At 42.8% G+C, this 20212-nt stretch overlaps 1 protein-coding gene across 2 annotated transcripts in view; it reads left to right on the top strand.

The window, feature by feature from the left end:
* Nucleotides 1-283: 283 nt before the first annotated feature.
* Nucleotides 284-20212, top strand: part of Tox3 (TOX high mobility group box family member 3) — a 100546-nt gene continuing 80617 nt past the window's right edge. For both annotated transcript variants that reach the window (XM_059264531.1, XM_059264530.1), the window contains exon 1: nucleotides 284-388. In XM_059264531.1, the coding sequence (XP_059120514.1) occupies nucleotides 302-388 (87 nt within the window). In that variant the 5' untranslated portion in view covers nucleotides 284-301. The remainder of the gene's footprint in view (nucleotides 389-20212) is intronic.

Genomic DNA, 20212 nt, shown 5'->3' with positions numbered 1-20212 from the left:
CCCCGCGCCCCGGGCGCCCGGCCCGTGCGCAGCCAGCCTCGGTGTCCCGGTGGGGCGCGTCTCCCGGGCCGCCTCCCGCTCTCCCGCGGCTCGCGTGGCCGCGCCTTTGTGTACGGCGGCCGCAGCTCCCGGGCTCGTCGGCGGCCCCCGCGCGACGCCCCTCTAGCCCCACGGCCCGTGCGCTGTCCCCGGGCGCCCCCGGCCGGGCGTCCCCGACGGTGGATCGCGCGGCCGCAAGGAGGCGGGTAGCGGCCCCGGCGAGCTCCAGCCCCGGCCCCCGGCCCCCGGCCCCGGCCCCGGCATGGATGTGAGGTTCTACCCCGCGGCGGCCGGGGACCCCGCCGGCCTGGACTTCGCGCAGTGCCTGGGGTACTACGGCTACAGCAAGGTGACCGGGCCGGGGGCGGGGGCCACCTCTCCATCCTGGGCGCGTCCCGCGTCCCGCCTTGCCCGCTGCACTTTCTTTTCTATCTTTCCTCTCTACACGCTGGTTTCTCCGTGCGCCTTCGTCTCCGACCAACTCTCCTCGTCTTCTCTTTCTGTCCTCTTCCCACCCACCTTTTTGTCCCTCTGCTGGCGCTCCCTCTGCCCTCCTGGTCCCCTCCCCCGCTCCCCCAAAGCTGTGAGAAGCGCGCCCGGGACTGAGCTGAGACTCGCGCGTGATTCTTTGTAGATGTTATTAGTAAACACGATTGCAGCACCCCTACTATGTGTGTGTGTGTGTGTAGGGGGCACGTAGGGATCCCAGATCTCGTAGTTCAGAGATCTCCTCCTTCTCCCCGCAGCTCATCTCATTCACCCATTCGGTCAGGGCTCTCAGGAAGAGAGGAACAAACTTCAGAAGAGTGCCTGGGTCTGGGTCTGGGAAGCCTGAAGTTGTAGGACCCTAGCAGGTGCCCTTTACTTCCTTCTCTCTGGGGTGCTCTGGACTACCAAACGAAGGTGCTCACCTCTCCCGAGTTAGCTCAAGTGGCTTCTCGTATATTATTTTTTTTTTGCGAGGGCGGGTTAAGTTTTTTCTTTTGGGGACATCAGAGTTGCAGCTTCACACCACGCCCCGGGGGGTCACCCTATCTTTCGCACCTCTCCTCGCGTTAACTTCAGGAGCAAGCGACTCAGATGGCCATAGGTGGACCTTGGACCTAGTCACGGGGGCTTCGAGGACCGGGCTTGTCCACCTTCCCTAAAAAGCTCCCACCACAGAGCTTTGAGACATAACCCCGAGGGCGAGATTCAGAGAAAGAGCCCTGCGCCTTTTGAATGTGTTTTTCTTTTCCCTTCCCCCTGCTCCTCCCTCCCCTCCGACTTTTCTTTCAGATCCTAGTTTGTTTATGATTGCTTGGATAACGGAGGAGGAAATACGGAGGCAGCTGAAAGAAAGGTGCAATACAAAACTAATGAATAGATAGCAGGAGGAGGAGGGATTGTATCTAGACTCCGGACAGTTGGCTGAGCCCCTGGCTGATGAAAATCCTGTTCCTTATTGTTTATATTCCCTTCCCAGCTCCAGGGCTAAACTTTGCAAAAGACCATCGGAGCCTCACTGGCTTGCTTCCGTGGCCTGGTGGGTACCCCTGAGCCAGGCACTCAGGGACCTTCCAGTAACTATAGGGTAGAGGGACTTTATTCAGTGTTTTTAGTCCAGTGATGGTGGTGCCCATTCATACGCTTCCAAAATCTGAGAATGCCTTAAGCATCGAAAGCAAGGCAAGAAAAGGCCGAAGGCTGTAGCCAGAGTAAAGGATCGGTTTCTGTCGTCTGATTTTGGATTTACTCAGGTTATTAAATGCTTTAAAAAGTCCCCCATGTATGCTCAGTCAGGGACTTAGGCAGCCTAATTAAGTATGTAGTGTTTCTGAGAATCCGCCTAATTGTTCCAGTGGGGTATTACTTATCTCCTCAGAGCTCAGCCTGTGTATGCAATCCTCCTGTAAACTGGGCATGCTCTTATTTTTGGAAGCCATTACCTTGTCTAATGTAACTACTTCTTTCTCTGATTTAAGATCAGCAACACTCGAATGACATCCGAATAGAAACCTATTGTATTAAGCCAGTCACTGCCATGCATGGCAAATCTCTGTTCACTGGGATCCCAAGGGTTTCAAGGGACTGAGGAAATTGTGGGTGTTTTGTGTGTATCTCCTTTTATTTTCTGAGAAGGGTTATTTTGAGTCAATTTAAGCCGAGAAGCTTATTTCAGGGCGGGTATATAAAGCTTGAAATCAGACAGTGTTTGTCTAGCTGCCGGGTCAACTTTAGCAGTGGGGAAGCAAGCTCATTTGGTGCCCTTTTCTGAATCGTGCACCGGCCCTGAAATAACTTGCTCTGAGTAATTCAGCAATCTGATGGTAGGAAGGACTGTGGGGACCCAACTTATAAAAGTTGGAATCAGCTTTGGGAGGGGTCAAATTGAACTTACTCTAAAGGTGTGTTTGCCTTTACACCTTTACTTGTTTACAGGTAAAAATGTAAGTACCTTTAGGCTGAGCCACAGGTCAAATAGAGTATTCCTACAGTCTTAATTTCTGGAGGGGAGAAAAAACAATTTTATTCCTCATAATTTATCTTTGTACAGAGAATGTAACAGAAGAGGAAGTATTAACTTTATGAGTACAGAACAGCGAGAGCTAATTAAAGGTTTACAGCATTTGCTTCACAGCTAACTTGCATCTCGAGTGGTGTTTGCCGTTCAGAGTAGATTTATTGAAGAGGTGGAACAGCATACAAAGACATGCGTTTATTCCATCTGAAAGTACCTGGAATTATTAATCTTTCTTAAGGCTTGACTTTCGAAGACTTGTATTATCTTTCTGAATGAGAAATGATGGATTACAAAAAAGTATGTTTCTGCCTTTTCTTGTTTTAATGACCATCTGGGAAACTTCAGAAGGAACCGACTATCGGTGCCAGGGCTTCCCAAGTGAAATGCGAGCGCTTATCTTTACATTTATTTACAAACCGTGAATAATAGGGTTCCATTCATTTCTGCTTTTAACAAATGACCAGAGTCCTTTGTATAAATTATATGTGAGTGTATTATCTTTTCACCCTGTCAGTATATGGGTCCCTTTTAAATGTCAGCACTCATGAAAGTATACTGCCTATGGAAAATGGATGGAAGGGTTTGGAGGGTTCAAAAGTCATTGCAAAGAGGAGAATAACTTCAAATAAAATATAGCCAGGATCATTAAAATCAGTTAATAATTCATGAATCAGCCACTAATGTATAAACTTAAAGCCATGTCTGTTTTCTAAGGGCTAATTGCCATTTTCATTTCAATCCACTGTTTGAACATTTACTTATTTTTTTATGATATGACTAGCAAATTGAACTAAAATCTATATTTTAAGAAGGAAGAAAGTCATTATGTTATTCAAGTGAGTTGGTGACCCACTGACTAATCTGGAGTTTTCCCTTGGGTTCAGTTAATTTTATTTTACCAGCAAGACAATAATACATAAAATACCAATTAAAATGAAGTTGTTGTAAGCCTGCCATCCCTAAATAAGACCATGTATCTAACGTGGGTGTGAGGTAAAATAGTAGAGCAGGTTAAGGGTGAACTCCCACTGACCTTTCCTTGATTTGCTTAATACTTCTGCTTCTTGTTTCCTTTTCAAAATATGGCTTCTTGCACTTCTGCAGATGAAGGCCTCAGCCCTAAGTCTTGCTCTCTCCTTTTTATGTGGGTTTTTATTGATCACCCTTACTTAATTAAGACACACTCTCGCTTCTCCTTTGATTCCATCTCATTGGGTCTCTACTCTGGATCGCTTGAAGGGTAAGAGAGACTGAAGGCTAATTTGTTCCTTGCCCCTCTTCTTGGGGACCATGTTTGCGGAACTGAAAACGTGTTGAGAAGGGATTTTGATGGATATTTCCTAGATCAATATCTTACCCTGTCATGAGGTTAGTTACTTCATTTCTGGGATCTGGAGTATGAGGCTGTTGAATTTTGAAAACGCATTGAGATATCCTTATCCATATCCTTCCATGACAGGTCTTAAAATGAGATATTGAAGCCACATTACAGAAGAGAAATAGCTTTTTTAAAGAGTTCCTAGCAGGGGTCATACACTCGGATATCCATAGGGACAGACAGTGAACCTGCGTGAGGACAGGGTTTGTGGCCAAGCTGAAAACACCACCCATTTAAAGTCATAGACTTGCTCAGTGTTAGCTAGACTATCACCATGACAACATTTGGGCCCTGTGCATCCATATTTTACAGTTCTCTTTTGAAGAGAATGATATTCTGGATTTTTATGTAAAATAACCATAGTTTTCAAACCATATCCACAGTTTTGAAAGCTGACAGGAAATTGAGTAATTAAAATAATGGTGCCAGACCATCACAATCTACTTTTGTGTTGCTTTGCAACTTTGGTCTTAGACTGATTTTTAAGTGGAATAGAACTTAGAGATTTTTTTTTTTTTGGTAAGTCATTTGTAGTTTATGTTTAATTATATGGGACATTTTATTCCCTTGTCCAACAGTGTGGTCAGTGTGGTGCTGGAGTGGACATGGGCAAAGACCTGGGTATTGTGGTAGTTGTAAAGTTGACTTTGGGCAGAATGCAAGTTAGTACATGCACAAATGGTCTGGGCAGCCCTCTACGTCACAGCAGACATTAACATGAACCATGCCCCCAATTCCATGTTATATGATATGGTAGTGCAGCTGGGTTGATGTTGATCAGTTGTAGTACGTATGCATTTTGTAGACATTTAATTATGTACTTTTAAAGTTTTATTGCTTGCTTAATTCCACCCCCTCTCCTCAGCTTTAACTATTTTCACAGGCCATTGGAAAACTTACAGTCCAAGCTGGCTTAGAGTGACTAAGGGGTAAAGTAGCCCAGTGGTCACAAAGTAGATGCCTACACGCTCTCCATTTGGTCAGCCCAAACAGTGGAGTGCTAAACTGAACCCTGTGCTCAGTAGGGACAAGCATAGAGTTAAGCAAAGAAAATTAATCTTAGGGATTTTAGATTAAGCCGATGCATGTATGTGGTCACGGTGTTCAAAGAGTGTCGCTATTTCTGTGCCATCCTCCTCCAGGGCACAAACTCAGCTGGAAGCCGAAGCCACTTGAGGAGTTACTTTATTTAATCACCACGGTATTTAAAAGAAATAAAACACCCTCAATTAGTTGTCTGTTTCTAAATAATCTTTGCATATAAATGTAGCTTTCAGTTGTGTGTGTTAGAAATAGTCACAAATTTGGTAGCACTCAGTCTGTGACCAGGCATCTTCTGGAAGCACTTCTGAGGGGCACACAACACAGTTTGGTTGGCCTCCATATTCCTCTCTCAGGTACTGCGAGGCTTGGCGTTTGAAGGCTTTCATTATGAGGAGATCCCGTTAAACGAGAGAGGCAAGATGCAGAAACCGAGTGAAGGAAGGTTACTTACTATCACTGGAGAAATCATAGAGCAAGTGTGTCTCTTGGTTAGTCATGTGGTGGAGGAGATTGTAGAAGGGGTTGTGTGACCATTCTGTGGAGCAGTAGTCCTCTATCTTCCCCCACACAAGTCATCCGGGGAACTTGTTAGGATGCAGGCCTTTGGACTTCACTCCTAGAGATTGACCCCAGGCTAGCTGACATGGGATATTATGGTGCAATACTCCCACCAACATAGGTACTGGGATTCCAGAAAGAGTTCAGAGTGAGGAAACAAAGCTGGAGTCTTCCTCTTTATGCAAAAAGTGAAGGAAATGGATTCGATTTATTTGAAAGTGAGGAGGTAGGAGATGGGATGTACTTTAAATTTGAGGGCTGGTAAGCTACTTTAACACAGCCCTTCACTTAGCGAGGCTATCCTTGAGGAAGTACTGTGTGAAGTATGCTCATTTGAAAGCCCTGCCAAACTCATGATTTAAAAAAGGTACTGCTTTTTTGTGTATGTGTGTGTGTCCATGCTGGGCACGTGGAAGTTCCGAGGACAACTTGTGGGAGTTGATTCTCTCCCTCAACCATGTGAGTCCTGAGTAATGAACTTAGGTCATCAAGCTTGTGTGACAGGTACCTTTGCCCAATGAGGGAGAAACCAGAGTACTTAGAGCTTTGTGTCAGCTTGATGACACATCGTTATACTTTTGATAGTTATTTGGTAGGAAACACCTTTAAATAGTTATTATTAATTAGAGGTGATGTAAAGTTTGCAATAATTTAAAACTATCAGCCATATATGAAGGAAAACATTTCGTTTTCTTACGAGTGTACTTTTACAGTGGATTTCTGTGAGATACAAATGGTGTTTTTAAGTGTCTTAGAGAATCTCTTTCAAATGGTTGCTAAAGAGATAGTATTTTTTTTTTTTTTGCTAAGTGTGCTTATAAATTCAAATATATTTGGAGATATATTATGGTCACTTAGAAAAGGAACAAAAATTATGTTTAAAAATAAGTCGTGGAGGCTTTTATTCAAGGTGTCCCTGAGCTTCTGGTATTTTTTTTTATATCTTCTCCTAGGGTGGTAGATCATTTTGTAGCCTGTGTTTCTTTGGTTTGTGTCTTTAATCTCTTCCTCAGGGAGGCCATAGTCTCCTAAAGTGCATTTCATGATTATGCAAGACATACAAGCTACTGGAAAATGCTCCTTAATCTTAATTTGACTTTCCTTATTAAAGAATAATTTGAATGTTCTGATAATCCAGAAATTAAACCAATAGGCCAATACCAAGACACATTTGGGGTTCCACGTACTTAAGTAATGTGAGACTTCTGCTTCTAGAGGTGCCAGATCTTAAACCCGGCCATTGTAGTCCAAATATGGTCATTTTAATGTGGCCTCATCTTCATGAACTCAGTTGTTGGTAGAGAATCATTGGACTAAAGATGATGATGGGGGTGATTTTTCAAACTGATTCAAAACTGACGTAGGATAAATAACTGCATTAGAATGTGAGATTTCCCTCACATTCCCATGATTCCTGCAGCTAATTTGTAAATGGGCAAAGGGTTTACTCTAGAGGGATGAAGGCTCCTCCAGTTTCTCTAAAACTGTTGTAGGAAATAATAACAGAAGTCCAAAACGCTGAGCTGACTTGCAGACCTTTACAATACTTGCCTGCTTTGTTAGAAGTTGGTTTCCTTGTAGAAAGGGTTGGGAGTAAATCTGGAAATATTGACCCATTAAAAAAATCTGCCCAGCAGATCTCTCTGCTGCTGCCCCTTCACGCCTGCTTCCTTAATGAAGAACTTGCAGTTTTTGCTTGGCTTATTAAAAAACCTTCTAGTAAGAGTGTTTAATAGAGACATGGTTAAAAGGATTATATTATTTAAAAATGCTTTGGGTTGCAAGTAAGAAAGTCACCCAGCTGAGTTAAGGCAGCTGGGATTGTCAGTTATGTTTCGGGTATAGCTAGATCCGGAGTCTCAAAGGACACCAGAGGATTTTCTTATCATTTCTGCTTTCATGTGTTTGGCTTTTCAAATCAGCTATTCTGATTGCAGGGAATGTGATGATGTCCATCAGTGGGTCCTGGATCAAGTCTCATTGAATAGACTCTGGCCCCAGGCCCAGAGTCAGGTGGCATCTCAGGAGGGGATTCACGTATCATTTCCCTTGAGAGCATGTGGTAACCTACATGGTTGAAGAGTGGGGAGCCTTCTTGATTCCTGTGAGAAAAAGCAAAGTGCTGCTATCACAAGACTGGAATCGGATATAGGGTGGAAATAAATGTTTGTTGTAGATGCCAACTCAGGTGGCACTTGATGAAGTTGAAGATTTGCATTCCCCTGTTGATGATTATTCTTTCTGGAAATCAGAGTGAGCCTGTGCTTAATAATGCACTGTGTGTGTGCGCGCGCGCGCGCGCGTGTGTGTGTGTGTGTGTGTGTGTGTGTGTGTGTGTGTGTGTGTGTATGCACACATATACACATATATATCTTGGCTATTTGTATATATATTATATATATTTGTGTCTATATACATCTATACTATTTGTATTAGGTATAAACTTCTTGTCATGGACTGAGAATAGATGTAGCTTGCCTTCAAGAGGTCTCTAGCTTGGCTGGGGGCAAATGTTCATGAAGTGTGTGTGTGTGTGTGTGTGTGTGTGTGTGTGTGTGTGTGTGTGAATATGTATTTGTAAGACAGGTTCTCTAGGCTGATGGCATGAGTAAAAGTGCCCCGTGAGCACATTAAGGAAGAAGGTTCTAGAGGCATGGTGCAGCCAGGTGGAAGGGCTCATGGGGCCTGTCAGGCTCACAGTGGACAAGTGAGTATAGTGTGATTTGAGGAAGAAGAGGGAATGAGAGAATTCCAGGTAGAATTTGCTGCATGAACGTAAACACAGGCAAAGGTCCGCTTAGAGGCTTGCATAGGTTGGCCCCACAGTATAAGTATGGAGACGAATTCTCATCTTCCTGATGAGGGAGGTGTGTTTCATTAAGACCAGGTTATGGAGGCACTAGAATGTCTGGTGAAAGTCCATGCTTTCATTTAGTAGGTACTAACTGAAGTATGTATGCATATATGCAAGCTTGCATGTATTTATGTATGCATGTGTTTGAGAACATTCACATGTGTATATGCATAAATGTTTATAGACATGCATGTAGGCAGAGAATGAGTCTTGAAGGGGGCCCTACTGAGAAGATATTTTCAAGGCAGCATCTGAGAATGTCTGAGGAAAGGTGGAGGAGAATGTGAGCCTGAAAGAGTGCTGTTGAGTGAAGGGCAGTGGGTTAGTGTGGAGGGTCAAAGGTGAGCTTTGCTAACCATTTGGAAGAAAAGGAAGACAGCAGGATGTAAGCAGCAGATTTGCACATATAGTTGAGAAGAAAAGATGATAGGGAAGGAGGAAGAGATACCCAAAGACAGACAGAATGGATATTGATGTTTTTGAGTGCTGATTGACAAACCCAGGATCTATCTTTGCCTAATTCTGTTTTTCTTCTTCCTCTAACTCTCCACCTTGCTTTGTGTGTCCTGGACCACACCAGCCTTCATCTCATCTTGCTGTGTCTAGAACCATCTCTCCACAGACCTTTACCTCCTCGACCCCTTGATGTCCGAGTGTTATCTTTCAGTATGGTCTAACCATCTGCAATGCCCTAGTATCTAAATACACTATCCCCTCCCCTCCAGTTAGGACCTTAGTGATTCTATATAATTTATTCCTAATGTATAACTTAATTGCTTGCATTATTGTTTTTTTTATTCTCATTGGAATTTGAACTCCTTAAGGTTTGGGGGGAGGTGGTGTCTGTGACCAGTACTTGGCATGCTAAGGAAAATGTGATAAGGCATGAAAAAGATATAAAAATAGTGTTGAACAGAACTGGTTGTAGTTTAGTCTGTGAATTTACATCTATTGGACCTGCCACATGCTAGAAACATCTAGGCAATGGAACTGTAGATGAGAACACCCACTTGTCCCCTTTTAAGGAGATGGCCTGTGATTGTCATGATTCACTTCAAAGCTTTTAAATTCAAGTCTTATTTATAATTTTCTACACCAGGACGTTATGTGTTCGTGCAAGAACAGAGCAATGGACGTGAAGATGGCTTTGATGGTGGATTTTGCTGAAGTGGCAACAATAGAAGAACAGGAATGGAAGGAACTGACCTTAAACGAAGTTGACTGAGAAATGACCAAGCAAAAAGTAGCCTCAGTGCATGCCCAGGGGAATGTAGTCAGGTTTCAGTTTACATGTTACAGAAAAAACAATGAACAGAGGTGAAATTTGTATAGCAGTGGATTAAAAGAGCTGAACATTTACTTCCCTTCACCTTAGTAGTCTAGAAGTAAGTAGTTCACGGATGCTATAAGGGCTTCATAGATGCCTAGGAACCAGGGTGCTCTAGCTCACATTGAGTCTTGTCTTCCTAGTTTAGGGTTGAGTTACTAGTAAGTAGTCAGGCCTGCAGGAAGGAGGAGGCCAAAGGTAAAGGAAGATTCCAGAAGCTGCTGTACAACAAATATTTTGCTTATAGTTCACTGGCCAGACTGAGTCAGTTGTCCATCTGTGATGACTAGATTCCCAGGAAATGCAGTCTGTACTGCTGCTGGCCATGTGATCAAGCTAAAGTTTACCCCATTGCTGTGGAAGAAGTAAGTAGATGAGAAAACATGGAGATTAGCAGGTATGTGGAAATGAGTTCCAGCTGAGATCCTAGACCCACTCTTTGGGTGTTTCCAAATTGAGATTGTGTGCAGTGGTCCAGTCTTCTACACGTTTTTGTTGCCATTTGCTTCTTGGAAAGCCCTTGGTGAGAGGTGCATTGTGCCAAGATGGACGGCTCTTCAGTCCTTTCTTCAGTTTGGGCATTTTATTTTGGGCCTGCTTAAAATACCCAGTAATTTATGTTTTTCTTTGCAGAAACTGCAAATCATCATGTCCTAATTTTAATTGATTACCTATATTTCAGGCCCACATTTCTCTTCTTTTCAAAATATATCTTCAAGTTTTATAGTGCTATTTCTCAAGTCCCAGTACAGGCAACAAAGCTTTGAGCAGTAATCCTTCTCCACTCAACGTTTTTAAAGCCTGAGTTTCTGGAACGTTTTGATCAAACCCAGTTTGCTGCTGACTCCTGTACCCACATATCTACCAAAATTCCCTGGAGAAACCCACAGACCTGAATGTCCCTTCACCTCACTGAACCCACTGGTCCTTTCCTTCCATCTTGACCCTGTGACCTTGACTACCAGACTTGTTGGCTCTCCTGGCTTCTAGCCAGCCACCTCTGTGACTCCCTCCTGAATATCTTTTCTCTGAATAATTGCTCAAACAAGTAATCTTTACCTAGGGTCCCACCCAGACCCCCTTATCCCATCTCCTTCCCCCCACCCCCGACTGCTTCTCTTCTTGAGCTTCCTGGGACTAGCACTGTCTCCTTCAGTGAGCTCTCATTGCCGAGTCAAACTTCCTTATCCTTTGTAAGAGCATGGAATGTCACCTTCAAGGAACATACTGTTCTAAGCCCCAGAGTTCTACGTTATAACTTAGACCCTCCTGTGTCCACTCTAGTCCCTCTGTGTCCCCTTCTCCCTACGTTCCTAGATCCTGATGTTGCACATCTGGATGTATCCAATGGCTGCTTCTCTGTCACTTGTCTCCTGTGTTTCCTAGTCTTCCCAGAGACTGGGACTCCTCTTCTCAAGCTTGGCTTTGTTTTCATTTGCCTCTGTATTACAAAACAAAACAAACAACAGCAACAAACCTTTGGAGGGATCTCTGTGCCTTTCTTTGGCTCCTTTCTAGTATTTGTATCAGTTATCTGTGGCTGTGTAACAAACCATTTCTAAGCATACCCTGGCTTATGATTCTGTAGGTCAGCCATCTAGGCTGAGCTCAGCAGGATAGGCGTTCCTTTTCCTCCGAGCTTTCTTGTGTAGTCACTGTAGGATTGCCAGGATACTTGTTTTTTGGAGGGCAGCTGGCTATCAGCTGGGGACCATGTTTTTCTGGAATGCCATCCCCTGCCACAGTGTGAGGCTTGTTCTCATGGTGGCTTCCTGAGAGAGCATGGAGTGCCTAAGAGGGCCTGGCCCTGGCTGAGAACTATCACACACCACCACCTCTCGTATTCCGTGGGCCAGAGTGAGTCACTGGGCTAGCCCAGATTCCAGGGAGAGGAAATAGAGTCCATTTATGATTGACAAAGAAACAAAGTACCTTACGCAAGAACCTGTCTACAAAAGTGTACAGAACTATGACCCTTCTATAATCTACCTCAGGCCTCAAGCCTGTATCTCCAGTTTAGCCTCAGATTTCTTTCTGCCTCTTTACACTGATTTCCTCCCTTCCTCCCACCCTCCCTCCTCCCCTCCCTCCCTTCCTCCCACTCTTCCTTTCTTTCCCGCCAACTAAACCTGTGTTCTACCTGTCATCTAGCCTCTCAAGGATAGTCTAGGCTGTCATTGTTCTAGAAACACTTGAGGTGCCACATTTGTTCATAGCATTGCTTCCTCTAATTCGCAACCTCTAGTGTCTCTTGTCAGTGGTATTTATTCAGCATCGTTCCACATTGATTTCCGTCATACCTTGTTGCATATGGCATCTGGACATTGCTGTGATGTGTACCAGTTTTGTAGTACATTTATAACTACCACATTTTAAAGCATTTATTTATGTATTGCTTTTGTTAATCCAGTGTGCATAGTACCTACAGGAGCATTGGTTAACACAGTAACCTGCTGTGTCTTCAACTCGTCATTGGGGGGGTTTCATGTTTAATATCAAACTTATCACAGTAAGCCAGTCTCAACTTCCTTAGCAGGTAGCTGGTGAATTTTCTTACCTGTCTGAGCCTTCTCGTCACCACAAGCCGGGATTACCTGCTTTTATAATTTTCCACCTTGCTCAGACGTGCTAATTGTTTTTGAAAACATTAATTTGAAATAGCTTTTGTCCTTCTCCTACGAGCCCAACTTTTTACAGAAAGCAATTTTCTTGGTGGCAAAATATACTTGCTCTGTCTGTGTCAGTGATTTTCAAATGTCTTCTCCATTCTTGGCTTAGTCTTAAGTTTCTGATTGTGAGTGGGGACAAATCATGGACCAGAAGCTGCTGACTTCTATGACTTACCAATCACAGATTTGTAGACAACACTGTGGTCATGACAGCCCTGCTTTGGACACCTGGCTTCTCTTCTTCAGGGACTGTGACAATGCTAGAGCTTCCAGGACATGTGAAGCGGCAGGTGACAGTCAGCCTGCCCTGTGTTACATGTGCTCAAGCCTGCATGCCTGTGAGGGTGGAGCTTGAGGAAGTTCAAGGTTCCTCAAGTCAAGAGGAAGAACATCTGTTGGGTTAATGAGAAGGCTGAAAGAAAGTGATGGATGATAAAGATCTAGAAAAGGACAAAGAGTGACATCTAGTTGTTGAGAGGAAATTTGGAAGGCTTTGTCTGTTAAAATGAGTTTAGTTCAACAGTGTTAAATACATTAGATGACAAATGAGATTTCATTGGTGGATTACAGCTGCCAACCAGAATTTCCAATCCACTAGAATTCATTGTTCTGAGAACTTTTTTCTGATGATGAATTTTGCCATGATGTAATTATTGCCACAGAATTTTTATTCTTCAGTTTCTTATCAGAAATGATTATCTTGACATCTCTACTGCCCAGACCATATTTTTAAAAAGTCTGCTTTAAGAAATAGCAGTGGTGTGAAGAAGGTACATTGTATCCACTTATCCAGATAACAAAATTCAACGAGGGGCCTCCCCAGGCCCCAGAACTGACCCTGCCAATGGTGGACCATGCACTGGGCTCCTTTACTATAGTGCGCTGGTTAGGGTTCGCTTCACTTTAAGGGAACGCATGGGTAGCAGGCTCTTGAACATCCTTCATTGTTTGGTTTAGACTATGTCTCAGTGTATCTCATTGAGTCTTGAGGATGATTCAACAGACTCAGAGAACTTGAATGGGAGGATCTGAAGAAAAGTCACTTCCTTTTGTCTTAGGGGTGTATTGACCTTGTCATTTTCACTTCTGTCTTTACATTGGCTGCCAAACAGTTGGAGTCAAACAGAAGACCCATGTAGTAGCTGTTCAGGATGCTGGGAGATACTTTCCTATGGGCTGGCAGTCTAGATTTTATTAGTTTCTTTTTTAAAAATTTAACTTATATTTTATGTGTATAAGTGTTCTGCCTGAATGTCATATATGTGTACCATGTGTGTACCTGGTGCCCACAGAGGTCAGAAGATGGATTCAGACCCCCTGGAACTGGAGCTAGGGATGGTTGTAAGCCACTATGTGTGTGCTGGGAACCAAACTCAGATCCTCTGCAAGAACAAGAGCTCTTACCAGTGAGCCATCTCTCCATCACGTTTTATTAGAGTCCTACTTTACTTCTCTTTGCCTCGATTCTTAAAAGTACCACTCCTCTTTCAAAAATCAAACATACAGGTAAATAGTTGAGGCACCTACAAGTTCAGTGGGTACATGTTTGTTTAATGTCAAGGATACTTACATCCTTCTAAAATCAAATTTCCCCATCAGAGAAGGAACTAAAGCCTCCCATTCTGATGTTGTAAAACAAAGAAGCACAATCTATTCATTCCTCTTTTGGTGTCTTTCTTACTATAATATAATTCTCTGTGTGACATTTGTCAGAAGTTTGATATTGGCTATTTCCTTCAGAATTCTAGCCTCCACTGGCATGATCAAATGTACAAATTGGTGTCTCTTCACCGAGTTTTCAATGTTTGAACCTTCACATCACCCAGGAGGTATTAATCCCTGAGAGTAGACCTCACTGCATAATTGCTACCTGTCTGAATTCAACCTAAAGACAGTGCTGAGATGGGCCTGGCATTGAGGTTCTATTATCAAGTGTGGACAGATCCACACATGCATCCCATGATCTAAGAATTGGCTCCTGAGGGTCCAGAGTTTCCCTTGGAGAAAGGGCTGCCCTGGGCTTCAGGTACGTTGCCTGGTGCCAGGTGTTAGTGGAAGAGAAAGAGTTGACCTGTTCTGCAGCCAGCCACCCTCTTAGATAGCTTTCAAGTGACTCATGGTAATGCAAATGTACTTGACCATTATTGGGAGGCAGGGGGTCACTGTTTTGTTTAATCAGCTTTCTGAAAATTGGAAAACTTAACTTCAGTAACATTGGAGAGCAGCCTGACTCTCTCCTTGGGTTATTATTGGTTCTCCTTATCAGAGGTGAGACCTGAGTTCTCTAATGGGTTTCAGTGGCTTCAGATAGATAGCATGGGATGATGTCAGGGTGTGAGCCTGGCTGGAGAACTAGATAGGCTGCCAGCTGGATCCAGGATTCAACTATCTACTGGTGATTCTAGCATGTTCCCGAGCCTTTCAGAGATTTTACTTTGTGGGTCTGGACAAACAGTGGTGAGCAAAATAGATTGTATCCTGACCCACAACACTTAACTTCCTAGGAACAACTGCTTCGTGGAGCACCCTGTGATCAGCCCCCTCACATCTAGAGACAACCACTAGTATTTACAACATAGGATCATTGGAATATTGATTGTAACTCTTATGAAGCACTCCATTGATGATAATACTACAATTATTACTCCAAGACATCCAAGATGATGTTAACTACTGTCATCATTATTTCATGTCGTGCTGATATCAGCTTAGTGTCTTCACATGTAGATCAAAGCTAACATAGACTATTGGAGATAGATTGCCTCACGATATCCCAAGGTTTTGGGGAACTATTTGGAGGATTTTCATCTTGAGTACTGACAGATGAACCCTGTGGTCTTGTTTAATGTTTCATTTGGGCAAGGTTTCTCAACCTGAACAGTTTTGATATTTAGAGCAGACAGTTCTTTATGGATATAGTAGGGTGTGTGATCGCATTCTTGGCCTCTACCCACTGGAGGCCAATCCTCTCTTCCTCCATTGTGACAACCAAGAACGTCTCTAGACTCTGCCAAACGTCTGCTGGTTGGGAAACACTGTTTTGTTTTTAAGATTTTTTTTTTTTGGGGGGGAAACTTTCCAGTAGTGTCATTTAGGAAACACTAGCAGGGATGTATTATTCTATTGTTACAAAAGGAATTTATCAAAATATGGGGCAGATATCTTTTTAGGGTCTAAAGGAGAAAAAAGAGGCTCCATCACTGTGCGTTCCCCAGAATAGCCAAGAAAGCCAATGCTCATTCTGATGAGATGGTCACCAGGGAAGGAGGCTACTGGATTGGCTAAAATAATCTACATTTGTCTTGACATTTGCCAAATGTTACCCTTTTTCTTCTTCTTTCTCTCTGGGTTAATAAAAATATCTCTTGGGCTTACAAAGCTATGCAAATAGAGTGGACCAAGAAAGAGAAAGTCTGTGTTCACCTAAAGGAAATGTAATTTGCCTATCTACAGGGAGTTGGCTCAGTTAGGGTCCACCTATTTTGGGGTGCTTAAACTAAGTCACAAAGCTATTTTGGATGAATAATATGTGCACAGATTATAGTTGACTACTAAGTCGGAGTGACGTAGCACAGATTGTAATTTCCTGTCCATTTCTTTTAACATCAGCACACAAGTTGATTACTTGCATGCTTGGTTTCCAATATGTCTATTAATTATTGTTACTAACTTTCTTATTTTAAGAACCACACACACCTGGAAGATCAGGAATCTTGGTTTACTTGATTCATTCTTCTTTTATTCTTCAGAAATTCATGGAATGGCCACTGTGTTTGGCATGGAGAGCACTGAAATTTGGGAGGCAATGTATAGCCCCTTTCATCTGTGAATTTCCAGAACCATTGACCACATGGACTTTGTTTTCCACCTGGTGCACTGTGTCCAGCATGCAGGAGAATCTTAGCATATAACTAGGTGTAAAATCTTACACTAACGTTTAGGGTTCTTGACTTACTGAGTTTATTAGCTACTTGGGCATTTTTGGCAACAGTTGACACGGCGCCCTAAGCCCGAAGCAATGCATCTAAAAGAACAAATTCCAAGAAGTGGTGGTCCAGAGTCTCCCAAGAAGTGAGTTGCCTAAGCATACCTGTTAGATCCTTCTCCAGCCCTTGTCACTGTGACACTGTGGCCCTCCCCTCTCTACTATGCCTGGAATTCGCAGAGGAAAGGGGAGTGTTGGAGACAACAATGTCCCCTCTCTGGCTCTGATCAGGGTTTTATTGTCAGGAAATCCCCTCTTTCAGGGACTTCTTTGTCAGCATCCTCTAACCAGCCCTCAGCCCCACACCCCGGCCCCCCGCCAGAGGACGATTTCAAGGCTTTATGGAAATGAAAAGTTGCTCTTCTTCACAAAAAAAAAGATTGGGGGAGATAAAGTGATTAACACTTATTTTGTTCAGGAATCCATCTGAGCTAGCATCCTTGAGCACTCATTTGCCTTGTTGGGAGGGTAATCTCTTTCAGAAACATTGGGCAGAATTGACCAATTCATTATGTATGTAAGTCTGCTTAAGAATGTTTAATTCAGTGTGCCCTCATCTCCTGGCTTCCTAATCTGCCTTGGCTATTCCATTCTCTTTGAGTTTCTGCAGCTCATTTTCCCCCTGATTATTGAAGCTTTCCCTAGACATTCCAGGCTTGGTGGAATCTTGATGAATAGATTTATGGGGAGGGGGTACCCTCCTCTTTTACTTAGTTGTTGAGACCAGATTGTTCTGGGGTAATTAAACTTGGGAAACTACAGGCTTAGGTATAAAAATATGAGACCACTTAAGCCAGTGAGAATGTTGGAGAATGACTTACAAGCAGTGGGAAATTTCTATAAACAGTAACTACTTTAGGACAACATGAATAGTCCCACAGAATTATGAGATATATAGATTAGAGCAAGAACATAAAAATATTGGAAACTATTGAAAGAACATGAACATTTACATATGATCCATAGGGCATGTGTGGATTTCCAAGTGCTACAGAGCAGCAGATCCATGGGAAAAGCTTTCCCCTTAGTTATTACCTTCATATCACATGCCCCTAACATCTCTGATAGCAAAGATTTGCTGAGATCAACTCATAAATGTTTGATAGTAGTCATTGCTAGAAATTAGTATTTCCCTTTGTGTGTTGTCAGTCAAGTTCCTGATGTCTAAATATACTCTTTCAGCAAGTGTTCAGGGGCCTAGAGTGGAATTTGATTATATCATTTTGTTGGTGCTCTTTGACCTCTAATTTTGGTAGGTATTCTGGACTCCAGATAAGTTCTCTATTTCCTTGACAGATTTCAGAGAAAAGGATAAAAGAGAAGGAAGAAAATTAGTCCCCTCCACCCCCCCCCAAATTAAGCATGTCTTTACTTCAAGAGTGTATGTGGACAGCTGTCCCAAAACAGTCACCAGTTTTTACACCCGTTCAAAAGACCCTTGGTTCATTTTATCTACCGACTCTGATTAAATAAACGTAGCGTGGTAGGACACCACAGTGCGGGATCGTCAGGATTCATGCATTTATCTTGCTTTGTTTTTTAAGATTTTGAAATAAGAATAAAACAAGTAGGATTTTTTCTTTTGTGATTATTAATCCAGCTCTGGAGACTTCCTGGGAGGTTTTTACCATAGCATGAGAATAAAATTGGGGTGAATATGCTAAAACAATATCATGCTAAGGTCAAAAGGCTGATAGTGGGGCTCAGAGAGTAGAACTATAGAAGGGGGCTGAGGTTTTGAAAGGTCATGCCTTAGTATAAAGATCAGCCCCACCTCCTTCTCCTCTTCCTCCTTTCTTTGAGGTTCCTTTTTTTGTTTGTTTGTTTGTTTGTTTGTTTGACAGTCATGCTGTGTAGCCCAGGCTGATCTGGAAAACCAACTTTCCTGCCTCAGCCTCTTATGTGCATGTGGCCAGGGTAAGGCTTTACCTTCTAAAACAAGAGAAAACACCCTGTGACTCAAGTGTTCTGTTCAGATGTCTGTTTGGAAAGGTAGCTGGAATTGGAATCGGAGTGAGAGAGGGGCTGTTTAAGGAAGAAAAGGAGTGACTATGCTTTTATAAGAACTGTCCTGTTTTACTTTCTGTGGAGAAGAGAGGGCATGCAAGTTTGCGTTTCCCTTAGTCCTATTCAGGGAGTGCCAGGATCTGCTCAGTCCTCATTAAGAGACTCTGTCACCATGCACACGTACAGTGGTGATTGGAAGTCATTTGCATTTACTGCTTCACCCATGTAAATCATAGTAATTTTAGGAAGAAAGAATTGCAAACATCTAAAAAATTCATTTGAATGCATTCCTCAAATTCCATTTTAATATATCCATTTCTTTCAGGCAGTCGAATGTCTTATCAGAATTATTTTTTAAAACTGAAATAGACCATTTTTAGGCCCTATTGGATTCTGCGAGTTATTAAATTTCATATCTTGCAGGGCTTATTTTTTTCTGATGCACATAGTTCAAGATAATGTTTTTTTAATACTACATGCAGAATTCCAGAGATTCATAATCGCTTATGACATCTTAATGTCCACAGTGACATTCCACTGGTCATATCCAACTGTGATAAACAGCTCTCTACTCTATAAAAGACGACAGTCACTAAGTAAATGCAGGAAAATGCAAACAGTCCCTCAGTCTTATGAATAATGTCACAGATCCTGAATGTTAATTTTAAAGAAAACACATGCTTAAATTTAAAGTTTATGCCTTCAGTGCATAGTCCTTTTATTCTTCCAGGGGAAAAAAAAATTCAAACAGCTATACTTTAAATGAATTTAATGAACTGCAAAGACTGACATTTTCACTATAAAAGTCACACTTCATTTAATGAGTAGTTAAATATTGATGCTATATTAAAATACAGGCAGAATAAAAATGGCACAATGGATTTCAAAATAGGAATGCAGAGTTCTTTTATGTTGAAAATTTCATGAACTAAAAAAGGAAGTATCATTCATTACAATGTCTTCATAAATACAAATATTCTAGTGAAATAGAATATTAGCCTGCAGTCCATAAATTCCTTTAGATAAACTGAGGTAAGTCAGTCTTTTCGCTGTTTGATTTAGTGTCTGTCTCAGCTGGCCAAGGCCTCTAGCGACAGGGTTGACATTATGGAGGGAGGAGTCTCTAGTTGCCTTGTGTTCACGGACTTGAAAACAACTAAGGGTAGGTATCTGGTCTCCAGAACACTAGAGTCTGGCACACTCCCTCCTGCTCGGGCTCCTCTGTGGCCCCCTCAAAGCCCAGGGCATGCCCTTAATTTGATGTCTGCCACCTGGGCCTTTTCTGGCTTCGGACACGTACTCACTTTGTCACCATCACTTGGCAATGTTCCACTCACCTCCAGGCTTTGGCTTATTGCCCTCTCTCCCTAACCCTATTTTTCAAGATGTTCTTCAGATCTTTGCTTCAGTGGTGTCCTTTTCTCAGGGACCAGCCGGTCAAAGATAGAATCCTTCCCCATTGCTTGGTACATTTCAGCCATCTCCCTGCTTCACTCTGCTCTGTGGTAACGTAGTGTTTTATTTGTTTGTTGGACTCCTCAAGGCTTCGGGTAACATCAACCAGAGAGTCTTGCCTCCTTTGGTCCTTAGTTAATCCCCAGAGTCAAGGACTGTCTTCTCTAACAGAGGCATTCCAGATATACCTGTGGTGCATAAATGAATGACAGAAACTTATGCTTTGAAGCACACTTGGGATTTGTAAGACGTATTCTCTGTGGTAGTTAGAAACAGAGGCCAGACTTCGTTACTGTTCTTGGGGAGACATGGACAAATGTCTCCTCAGTCCAGATAGGCAAGCAACAACAGACCCAGGGACAGATACCACCCAAGTCAAACTTCGTGAACCGA

This window comes from Peromyscus eremicus, chromosome 5 (assembly GCF_949786415.1).
Source record: "Peromyscus eremicus chromosome 5, PerEre_H2_v1, whole genome shotgun sequence".
Classification (NCBI taxonomy): domain Eukaryota; kingdom Metazoa; phylum Chordata; class Mammalia; order Rodentia; family Cricetidae; genus Peromyscus; species Peromyscus eremicus.
The sequence above is the reverse complement of the archived record's forward strand: the minus strand, read 5'-3'. Positions and strand labels throughout refer to the sequence as shown.